General features: G+C 36.5%; 1 protein-coding gene across 1 annotated transcript in view; it reads left to right on the top strand.

Moving 5' to 3' along the window:
- The window catches only part of LOC105035776 (GEM-like protein 1), a 117,858-nt gene extending 105,464 nt beyond the window's left edge, over window positions 1-12,394 (top strand). The window contains 1 exon segment of the mRNA XM_073248499.1: window positions 12,025-12,394. Coding sequence (XP_073104600.1) covers window positions 12,025-12,225 — 201 coding nt within the window. The 3' untranslated portion in view covers window positions 12,226-12,394.
- Window positions 12,395-12,840: the final 446 nt, after the last annotated feature.

Here is a 12,840-nt window from a genome sequence, read left to right as displayed (position 1 = left end):
GATTTTTTTTTTATTGAAGAAGAAGAAACAAAAGAGAATTGATTGTAGAAGGATTAAAGAAAGAATAAAATAGCAAGAATTCAATTACAAATGTAAATTAATTTGTGAAAGAAAATAAGTCAGAAAGATAATCCAAGAATTTTGAATCTACCATGCAAATTAGATTTATTTATTTATTTATTTTTATATTGTAATATTAATTCTTATGATTAGGGTATTAGTATAGTTTATCTCTAAGGGGTACGGACTGTATTAGTAGATCACGACTCGTCCTATTATAGTATAAACTATCTAAATTCAATTATAAGATATAAGGTTTAATCTAACATGCCACGATCTATCTTTCCTAAGCACGTATCGTATCCAAGGATCACGGCACGTCAGTAGATGGTTTAGGTCGTGTAGGCTAGATCAATACCTCAGAATAAAAAGATATGAAATAAAAGCATAATTTTATTGTATAAAAATTAAATACATAAAAAAAATAAAAATTTATTTACAAGCTTCATCATATTCCTGGATTGAAGGGATTTAGCCACCTATCAAAAGCTCTAGCTTTATATTCTCTTCTTTTTCAAGATCTAAAATAATAAAATAAAAAATTCTGTTATGCTTCTTTTGCTCCTGTGCTTTCTCTCTGCTTGCGCTGCCACTTGCTGTTTTCTCTCTGTGCCTCTCCCACTCTTAGATACCAAGGTCCCTTAAATAGGTGTTAGTGGGAGGAGTTTTTATGATTTCATGGTATGGGACTAATAGATAGGAGGTGGACGTGTCTCCCGTGAAGAACAAGAATTCTGATTGAAGTCAGTATCTAAATCCCTGTTAAATTAGGTGTTTGGATGACTTTACAACTGTCTAAATGGTGCTACAGATTTGCTTGACCGAACCTGCAAACCCACAGCTCTGCTTCAGCGCGCTTCAAATCCTGCGTGACTTTGTGAGCTTAAATCACTCGGATCCGTACGTAAAACCAGCGCTCCATCTCTGTTTCCTCTGTTAAGTCCATGCAAATTCAAACTATTGGGTCCCGCTTTCAAAAACCTCATGAAGCCCAGTTGCTTCAAATCCTCCCACAACCAGCACTTGTCTTCATGCAATTAATGCATGCATGGGTCCCTCCTTATTTAAATACTCATGCCCATTTTCCTTTAAAATATATATATATATTTTTTATTCATTGGATTCCTGACGTCAGTATATCATTGCACGTTGTACATATAACAAGTCTAAATATGGACATGAGCTTCATCTGCACATGTTGAAGGACCATTACTTATTGATTTGTGATTAATTCTTCATAATTAATTTTTTAAAAAAATATAAAAAATATCAAATTTAAAATAATAAAAATTAAATATCAAAAATTTTAATATTTTTATGACATAGTTGATGTACTGATCACACTCCCCAATTTAAACTTTGCATGTTCTCGAATAAAAAAAGAATTTAGAGTTAGGTACTGTTTAACTTAGAGTTTCGAATTTCACCAGATAATTTTCAAAAAAGCCATCGATGTTCAGTAGGACGTAAGTGAGGTATGTCATTGGAGTATTAATACTAATCAATGTGGGAGTTAAATTAAGAACACTAAATCTTTTCTGAACTTTGTTCTAAATTACTCCTACCTTTATCTCTAAATCATTAAGCTTCATATAGACAAATATATTGTTACTTTCATCCTTCATTTATTAATTTTTTTTTTAATGTTGTATCATTATTGAGTGTTTTAATCCCTTAAGCTTTTTGTTTGACCCATATAGCAAGTTTTCAACCAATGACTTTCGAACCAGATGGCTTTAGGGCACTAGGTATAGAATACCCCTCAGACTTGCTCGATTCAAATAGGCTATGTGTTAAAACTAGCTTTACAACAAAGCTTCTTTATCTTTCATATCTTTTGATGCGAAACTCAATGCTTGCTTCGGCAAAGAAGCTCGGTTACTCAGTATGAAGTACTTGATTTTTTTTTTCATATATTATATATATATATATATGAAGAAACACATAATTATTCTACACAAGTCCATGAGAAGTAAACTCTTCTTTGATGCTGGTAGAAAAATTTAGAAATGCTCAAAGAAAACTGTTTAAGTTTTAAACTTAACTCTTTATTGAGTTTTCTTAATACTTGATCCCTCAATATTTCACAAATTCTCTAGTCTGTGTATCAATTTTCTTTTAAAAATGCTTGGTTTAACTCGATTCTTAAATGTAATCAGGTGCTTAAATGCTAAATACTTACTTGAGGACTAAAAATTTTTTTGTTCTCCCTCCAAACTTAATCTACATTGTCCTCAATGGAGTAAGAAAAATGAAGGATGCATACAAAGAGAAAGAAAGAAAAGAGATGTCATATGATTTGGAAGTCTTTTCAAAATTGGTTCTCCCCCTAACTTACCCAATATTGTCTTCAAATCCCATCTTCAGCTAGATCAACATTTATTGACAAGTGCTTCCACATTGAGCGGTCCATTATTACTTAAAAAAAATGAAGATTAGAAAAATAAAGTAAAAAAGTTTGGGTTGCCTCTCAAAAAGTACTAAGTTTCAAGTCTTCAACGGGACTAAACCCGTGATACAGAATCAATCATAATAAATAGGCTCATGGAGAACTATGGCCTCCTCAATTTTAGTAGGCAACTCCAAGAATGGTTTCAATCGTTGTTCATTTACTTTAAAAGTAGCACCATTGCTTAGGTTTTTGATCTCTACAGCTCCATGAGAGAAAACTTGTTTTACTATATAGAGCCCTGCCCATCTAGATCTAAGTTTTTCAAAAAATAAATGTAGCCTAGAGTTATATAAAAGAATTTTTTGATCAGATGAAAATAAGTTTTTAAGGATTGCTCGATCATGAAATACCTTAGTTCGTTCTTTATATATCTTAGCATTGTCGTTTGCCTCATTCCTGATTTCTTCAAGTTCATCAATTTGTAACTTCCTATGTTGTCTAGCCTCATCTAGATCCATGTTCAACTTTTTGATAGCCCACATAGCCCTATGTTTAAGCTCTACTGGCAAGTGACATACTTTACCAAACACAAGCCTATAAGGAGACATTCCTAAGTTAGTTTTGAAGGCAGAGCGATATGCCCAAAAAGCATCCATTAGCTTCAATGATCAATTTTTTCTTTGAAGGAACTAGATCTAGGGTTTTAGGGTTAGATCTTGAAAGCAAGAACTACATGTTGATCATATCAACATGTTTCTATACTACATCTAATGTATGTAAAATATAATAGATCAGATCTATTACCTTGCAAGTTAGATGTTCTAAATTTGCTGATCCGGACTTGAGGATGATGTTGCGAGCCGTACATGCGTCTGGCCTCTAAGAGTCGTTCACACGAGCCCACGAATCACGATCAGAAGTTCTGGTCCAGAAAATCAGTACAGTATGCTAGTACTGCGTTGTCCTTCTTCAATGGTCGATCAGATGCCTCCTTGATTTGGACTCTTCCAAAGATGAGAAGTAGGAGAGAGTTTTAGATGTGAGACACTCACAGAAAACTCACAGAAAACTCCCATATGGCCTACAGTGACCTATGCTCGATAGAGGCTGTCGTCCTTATTAACAGTCTATCATTTGGTCGTGAACAGTTTTAAGGACTAATCGATAAATCCTCTCTTTATCGAACCTAAATAGTCCTAAGGACTTCATCACAACAATGGAGTTCATTAGAAGATGAAAACTTATGATGAAAATATCAAAAATATATTTTATTTATTAACAAATCAATTATAATATAAGGTTGCTCAACCGTTAACAAGTTGACGATTGGCTTTTGGGACATATTTCTCAACAACTCTCACTTGTCCTAAAGTCACTCGGCACAGTATCTAATACCCATCTTCGACTTGTGGTTGTCGAACTCCTTTATCGCCAGGGCTTTAGTGAAGGGGTCGGTCAGGTTCTCTTTTTCGTCGATCTTCTGAAGGTCGACATCATCTCGATCCACGATCTCCCGGATCAGGTGGAAGCGGCGCAAAATGTGCTTCGTCCGCTGGTGTGCTTTGGGTTCCTTTGCCTGAGCTATGGCACCAGTGCTGTCGCAGTACAGTAGGACCGGACCATCGAGGGAGGGTGCTACTCCGAGCTCGGTGATGAATTTTTTCAGCCATACAGCTTTCTTCGCGGCATCCGATGCTGCGATGTACTCCACCTCACAAACAGAGTTTGCCATAGTATGTTGCTTGGAACTCTTTCAGCAGATGGCTCCACCATTCAGAATAAAGATATAACCCAACACGCTTCTGCTGTCATCATGGTCAGATTGAAAGCTGGAGTCTGTGGACCCCACAAGTTTCAGATTTGACTCGCTATAAACCAACCATTGGTCCTTAGTATTTCTCAAATATTTAAGGATGGCTTTAACCACTTTCCAGTGGTTTTCTCCAAGATCAGATTGGTATCTACTCACTACTCCTAGTGTGTATGCCACATCTGGCATTGTACATGTCATGGCGTACATGATAGATCCCACGGTCGAAGCATATGGGACTCTACTCATACGCTTTCTCTCTTCAGGAGTTGTCAGACAATCCTTCTTAGAGAGAGAAATTTTATGGCCTATCGGTAGATAGTCCTTCTTGGAATTCTCCATGCTGAACCTCTTCAGCACAGTGTCTATGTACGAGGACTGGGATAACCCAAGCATCCTTTTAGATCTATCTCTATAGATTTTCATCCCTAGGATGTAGGATGCTTCACCTAAGTCCTTCATGGAGAATTGTGATGTCAACCAAACTTTTATTCCTTGTAGTGCGGGGATGTCATTCCCGATTAAGAGAATGTCATCCACATACAAGACAAGGAATACCACAACTGGACCATTTACCCATTTATAGATGCAGGGTTCTTCTCCGTTCTTAATGAAGCCATACGTTTTGATCACCTTATCAAAATGCATATTCCAACTCCGAAAAATTTGCTTCAATCTATAAATGGATCTCTGAAGCTTGCATACCTTGGACTCATCTGTGGATGTAAACCCCTCAGGTTGTATCATATACACCTCTTCGGTCAGCTCTCCATTCAGGAAAGTTGTCTTTACATCCATCTGCCAGATCTCATAATCAAGATGGGCAGCTATTGCAAGCATTATCCAAATGGATTTGAGCATTGCCACAGGGGAGAACGTCTCGTCATAGTCAATACCATAACGATGACGATACCCCTTGGCAACTAGACGGGCTTTATAGGTCTCTACCTTTTCGTTTGCGCCCCTCTTCCTTTTGAAGACCCATTTACACCCAATGGGTTTAACCCCTTCAGGTGGGTCAACCAATGTCCATACATTGCTGACCTTCATGGACTCCATTTCGGATTTCATGGCTTCAAGCTATTTCTCAGAATTAGATCTCTGCATTGCATCTATATAGGTGATCGGATCCTCATTGTTCTCATCGAGTTCGATGGAATCACCGTCTCGGATCAAGAAACCGTAGTATCTGTTTGGCTGATGCGGTACTCTATCGGATCGCCTTAATGATGCAGGTACATTGGGCTCCAGATCTGATATAATCAAATCTGACTCAGGTTCAGCTATTGGTGTCGGTCCTTCTACCTGTTGAACTTCATCAAGTTCAACCTTAGAGGCAATGGTTCCTTCACCAAGGAACTTCTTTTCTAAAAAGGTTGCCTTAAGACTGACGAACATCTTTTGTTCATCAGCATGGTAGAAAAAATATCCTTTGATCTCTTTGGGGTACCCTATGAATGTGCATTTGTTAGACCTAGGTCCAAGTTTATCTGTAACTAACCGTTTGATATAGGTCGGGCACCTCTAGACCTTAAGGTGTGAAAGTGCTGGCTTATGCCCTGTCTATATCTCATATGGAGTCTTAATTACAGACTTACTTGGAACCCTATTTAACAGATAACAGGCCAATTCGAGTGCATATCTCCAGAAGAATATTGGCAAGCTGGCAAAATCCATCATGGATCGGACCATGTCTAATAGAGTCCGATTTCTCCTTTCAGACACACTATTATCTGTGGTGTTCCTGGAGGAGTCCATTGGGAGAGAATCCCATTCTCTCTTAGATATGTGAGAAACTCACCAGAAAGGTATTTTCCTCGATCAAATCGAAGAGTTTTAATACTCTTCCCAGTTTGTTTTTCTACTTCATTTCGGAATCGTTTGAACATTTCAAATGAATCCGACTTATGTTTCATCAGATAGACATATCCATATCTAGATAGATCATCCATGAAAGTGATGAAGTAGAAATATCCATATCTAGTACTTGTGCTCATGGGCCCGCATACATCAATATGTACTAGGCCCAAGAGCTCAGTAGCTCTCTCACCTTTTTCAGTAAAAGGTGACTTGGTCATTTTACCAAGACGACAGGATTCACAGGTTGGAAGTGATTCACAATCACTGACTTCGAAGATTTCCTCTTGAGTCAACCTGTTTATCCTGTTCTTATTTATATGATCTAGCCTACAGTGCCATAAGTAGATATTTGATACACTATCTAATCTAGGGTGCTTGCCAGTGGAATAGACTACGTTAACATGTTGTGATAACATATATACACCATTGTTCGAATATCCATAAAAAATAGTAACACCATTCATAATGATATTACAAACTTATTTTTTTATTAAAATTTCATAATCATTTTTTGTCAGAAGGCCTACAGAAATGACATTTAAAAAGAAACTGGGACAGAAATGACAATCATTAAGAACAACGGTATGGGACTCAAATACAAGTTTTAAGATTCCTAATGCTAGAACTGAAACTGGTCTTCCATCTCCAACGTTCAGGAACCTCTCGCCTTGCTCGAATCTCCTACTGACTTGCAACCCTTGCAACGAATTGTAAATATGGTAAGGGCTATCGGTATCCAATACCCAGTCAGTTATATCACAAATAGAGAAATTACAAAGAGTTATCATATAAATACCTTGCACAGCAACAGCTTGCTTCTTTCTCTGTCTGTTCGGATCTATGGAGGCAATGTACTGAGGACAGTTCCTCTTCCAGTGCCCTCGCTTCTTGCAAAAAAAGCATTCAGTTTGACTCTTATCGGGCTTGATCTTTCTGGTTTGGCCCTGCACTGATGTCCTAGCCTGAACTTGCACCTTCTTCACTTTTTTCTTCTTGTTCTTCTTCCCTTTCTCAAAGGATCGAGAACCAGAAGACGAACCTCCCACTAAGTTCACCGACTCTTTGTGGAGTTGGTAATCTTTCTCAAAGTTTTGAAGCAACCCCAGTAACCCGTGGTAGTTTAGTTCAGGCTTTGTCATTCTATAATGAGGAATGGGAGATAAGGCTTGGGCAGCGAGTTCAGTATTGCATCTTTTCCAAGCTGCTTATGCAAGAAAAAGTTGAGCTTGCTCAAACGCTCCATCAGCTCGATCATGTACAATACATGATCAGTGACAGAGGCACCATCCTGCATTTTGGCGTTGAAGATGGCACAACTAGTCTTGTGCCTCTCCACGTCATCGAGTGTGCCAAAGGCATCCTCCAACACTTGAAGCATGTCCTTTGGCTGAGCCGTCTCAAATCTGCGACTGAACTTATTGCTCATGGCAGCCAGCATGATGTAGCGCACCGTGGTCCAGTCACTGAGCCACTTCTGGTAAGTGTCTCTAACTGTTCCACATGTATTGGCAGTTGGCTCCTTAGGTGCAGGATCCGTTATAACATATAGGATCCGTTCATGCTCCAGGACTATCTTCAACTTTCGGTATCAGCTACTGAAGTTGGGTCCCACCAATTTATCATTGTCCAATAATGATCGAAGCGATAGGAAAGTGGCCATATCTGTACAAAGAAAAATCATAACCTAATTAGTAATTAATTCATTAAACCTAAAGATTTAGACTTTAATCAAAAGGTTTCTCCCACTATTTTATTCGAATTGGTAGCCTCTACCTCCAATTCGAGGAATTATCCTAATTCCTTAGTGGGTACTAGAATCTACTTAGATTACACACAAGCCCAACTTTGGTTGGCCAACCCATGTACATCTAAAAGTAGGTTCATAATCAATTATTTCTCTAAATAATTTTTAGTAATTTTAATTTTGTCCCAGTCCCTAATCAGTAGGCTTTGGCCTCCACTGAAAAGGTCTGGTTAGGTCCAACTATTAACATAACCATACTTGGCCCATCTAGCCAATGAATGATTAGGCCCAACTTTGGTTGGCTAACCTAACTACTATTTAGAAAGATGCAGTCAAGAAATCATATTATGAATGACAATTCCATCAGCCGATAAGCACCAGGACTTTGGGCCTCCAATGATTATCCAACTGATGGACCCATTATCATCCACTTAATGGGAGGCTATGATCTAGTTATCACCATAACTATTTCATTTTAAAGACCTAATAATTTTAGAAGATTTAATTGATTTAAAGGATGAGGTCAGATGAACCAGCTTATCATGATCCTTCCACTGGCTTTACCAAGTCAGCTTAAGGGAGACCATTAAAAGGATCGGTCTAGGAGCACCTAAATCAGTCACACTGATTTACCTAGCTGATATGGGTCAGCTCGAATAATCAAGTGATCCGATCAAAACATAATTTCATCAAAAGGCCAGGTAAGTTCGATCGGTGGGAGGATCTGTCAAAGCTTGCCTTAGACACCATCAGAAATGGCCACGTAAGTAGGCTGCCAATTAAAAACCACCGGTTTGGTTTACCTTAGACACCAACTGGTTTAATTAGTTTCGATTAGATCAACTTAACAGTTCGTACTAGACCGCTTAGCCAAGAATCAAGTCCATTTAGTTCTCGTTAAAGACATGGACTTGACCAACTACAACTATTGTAATTGATCTAGAGAATCCTTGACCTAATCTAAGACAACAATTGATTAGATTTAGTCAATTCTCTAATTAAGTCCATCTTTAAACTAACCTTAGGTCAACCCAATTAATGGACCTAATTCTCTCTAACCCATTAACCCAATGTGTTATGGTTTGTGTCTTAGGTTCTTCAATTCACAATTCTAGAACCTAATCAAATAACTTCTTAATTCTCAATTAAGTTTTGGGCTGAGGATTGGGGTTTGGCTTTTCGAAAATAATTTTCGTATTTGTAAAATATTTTTACAATATGATTCTACCAACCAAGTTGCATGTTTGATTCATAATAAAAATGCAAGTAAAAAGCATGAAACTACTTTAGATCTAATCTAAACAAGTTCATGTAATTAAAACAATTTCAACTTTAAACTATGCAAATTTTTCAGACAAATATATGATGGTTCTTTGCGCGAGAATTATTAACAAAGAGATTTTATTTTAGATTTAAATATTTTTTAAATCTAATAAATCATGAATTTAATATAGATCATATCTAACAAATTTATGATTAAAGATAGATCTACACGAACTAAGACAACCTTTGCACTATTAGGGGGTAAACCTTACAGCAGGACAACCTACAGTTCGTGATTGATCTGAAAATTTTAATTTCATATTTAACAATCAGATTATAAATTAGATCTAATCTAAGAAATAATCTAAGCATGTATAAATAATCATGTAATAAACAACCTAGGCTCTGATACCAATTGAAGGAACCAGATCTTGGGTTTCAGGATTAAATCTTGAAATTTTTTCAAGATCAGACAGCAGAAGACTAAAATAAATCAAAATTTATCTTATAAAATCAGAGAATCCCTAGATCTAAGATCTTATTACATGATTATTACATGGCATTAAATCAAAAATTAAAATATAAAAATCAAGAACTACATGTTGGTCATATCAACATGTTGAAGTGAATTCAGTGCAGGGGTAAAACGATAATTTTAAAATTTTTTCAAAATTATAATTTTATAGTAAAAATTATTAATTAATTTAATTAATTAACATGTATTAACTCTACACAAGGATCTAAATATGATATATATAGCATGCATTTAAATTTGAAATTTTGAATTCTACAGTAAATGACATTTTAAGCTTTTAAGCTAACCTGAGCGGTCGGTCCACCATGCATCGGAGGTCTTTTTTTAAGCTTTTTTTAAGGATATTTTAGCTCATTTTTGCTTCAATTTTTGGCTGAAAAATTAGAAAAAAAATGTATTAAATTTTTAAAAATTTTTATCATTTGGTGCTTAAATTGCTTAATTGAATTAACATCTATTTTTCATAAATATACTCTAATTTCATATTTTTTTTAAATTATTTAATTTTACAAGAAAATCTAATTTATTAATGAAATTAAGTTTTTAAGAAGATGTTAGCACCATAAATTATCAAAAATACCTACAATAAATATGAAAATATGTCACTTATAATCAAGGGTCAACCCAATTCAAATCCAAAAGAAGATTGGATTTAATTGGATCTAATTAGCCCAAATTAGGAATCAAATCGAATTCGATTTAAACATGGGAGCTAGGGTTTGCAATATGTGCTAGCATATTCATCCTGCAAGCATGATCTAATCCAATTAGATTCTTGATCATTTTTTTTTTGTGTGTGATCTATTGGGTTCCACATCTAGCCAGCAGTAGGTCCGGATGCAAATTGATCTGATTTGATTAGAATCCAATCTAACCGATTTAGGTCCAATCGAGCTAATCTGATTTCAACAATTAGAATCTTTTCTAATTGGCGATCGAATTAAACTTTTTAATTCGATCAAACCTACAAGATAAGATTGATGTCTAGCAACGTATCATGTCTATCTGGAATATATGAAATTTTGATAGAAATACCAAAAATATCTTTCAGTGACAAGTTACTATGCAATTCAATCCTTTGATCATCCCGCATCCTGAATATGTTCATGAGTATGAAATCATGTCAAACTCAAACATAAATTCTTATTAATTCTCTATCAATCAATGATGGCTCTAATGAAGTATTAGAAATCTTTTCTAACCTTCATCCTGTTCTGGTCAGAGATTTCCTGAGTTATCAAGATATGAGAATGCATAGGATGACATCTCCTCTCACTAGAAGTGATCGATTTTTTGTTGACTGATTCACAATCTCCATACACACCACCATATCTGAAACATCCGGTACATGTCTTAATGCCATGCCTCGGTATGAACCAAAATATGGATTCATGTGTATAAGATTCTATGGTAGTCTCAGGTCTAAGGATCATTTGTACAACTCCCACTTAGAGAACCATCTTTTGACATGCAAATAAGGCTCCATAAGATGTTCTCAAGTCGGATCAATTAAATAGACTCATTCTATAATGAGCATCCACATCCTTGTATTAGTGTCTCACACAAGTGACTATGAGATCAATCACCCTCTCTATTGAGCATACATAGGATGTGCCAGTCTTTTTGAAAATATTAATCTCTGACTCAATGATCCAATGACTGGGAATATTTTTGATTAGGATTTTAAGGTTTTAGGTCTCACTAGCATGATCTCATCATAGTCCTAAAATTATTACCCTAATCTATAGGGTTTATCATAATCTACTAAATATAATATGCAGCATATGATGAAACATAATTTTTTTTTATTTTATAAAAAGTCATTAAATGAATCAGGAAGATTAAAGAACAGCCCATTAAAATATAAATTTTGATTGGCTTGTAGGGCATCATTCTTTTAATGCAGAGCTGCGGTGGCCACCGCGGCCTTCTGAGGGCCCACGTAGTCCTCAGGTAGCCACCCGTGGTGTCTCCACCACCTTAACCTCCTTCTCTCCCTTCCTCTCTCTTTCTCTTCTTCTCTTTTCCTCTCTTTCTCTCATTTCCTCCTCCCTAGTTCGTCCTTTCCTCCCTTCGCCGGTTTGTGCTGGTCCGGTCCGATATGGGGCTGTACCAGACCGTGCTGTCGGTCGGTTGGAACGACCAATGGTACCGATATTCAAAACCTTGTGACGAGCATTTGGTTGCCTTTTTGTAAGGTACATCTGTTATTTTCATTCTACTGTTTGTAGTTTGAAATTTCCATTTTTTAAACAAATTCCTTGCTCTCCTTGCTGTCCATTGCATATAGCTTCACCTTCAACCGTTTCTCTTCAGCTATGTGCCGTACTTTTAAGTCCTAACAGTACATCCACAAACAGGTCGTTGTGGGACTGGAGCAGCTGAGATCAGTAAATTCTTCAGTTAATGTTAGGAAACCTGCAGAGAAATACATCCAGATTGTGACCGTGGACAACCATGAAATCTGGTTCATGGGCTTTGTATCATATGATAAAGCTTTGAAGAATCTCAGGGAGGCTCTACAGCATTCCAATGCACATCACTTTAATATACATTACTAAATGTTACTGTTGTTTAACATCTGATTCAAATGCTGACAGTTCAGGGAGAGTGCTGTTGGAATTTGGTTTGAATGCATCATGTTGTAAGAACACATTGACAGCGTGTGTTATATGCATAGACAGTTTGCAACCTCCATGGAATGAATAACAAGCGCATGATACCCCACAATATCACTGCTTTGGAGAATGACATGCTGCACAAAATGATAAGAAACATGATTCCCCACAATATCACTGCACTGGAGAATGACAAGCTGTGCACTTAAAATGATCAGAAATTGTGTTAGCAGGCTAGCAAAATGTTGGTTTCAAAAACAGATATGTTGATCAGTGTCCCATTGTGGGTTTAGGTGATGCATATGAAGTTATTTGCGCTTGATTGCTGACAGATTGAAAATGTCATATCCATTTTCTCCTCTGATGTCATTATTTCATCCGATGAATTACCATCATGCATTGATGAGGCAACTTTGAGCATTACTCTATATGATATGCCAGCAAAAGCAGTCCATCTTTCAGCTTAACTGTGTAGATGACTATCTCATAGTCATAATCATTGCCCATTGTAAGGCAATCTTTAGATACTTAAGGTGTGGGTTGAGTATTACGGAACAT

The sequence above is a fragment of the Elaeis guineensis genome, chromosome 14 (assembly GCF_000442705.2).
Source record: "Elaeis guineensis isolate ETL-2024a chromosome 14, EG11, whole genome shotgun sequence".
Classification (NCBI taxonomy): domain Eukaryota; kingdom Viridiplantae; phylum Streptophyta; class Magnoliopsida; order Arecales; family Arecaceae; genus Elaeis; species Elaeis guineensis.
Note: the sequence above shows the minus strand (reverse complement) of the source record. Positions and strands in the feature narration are given on the sequence as shown.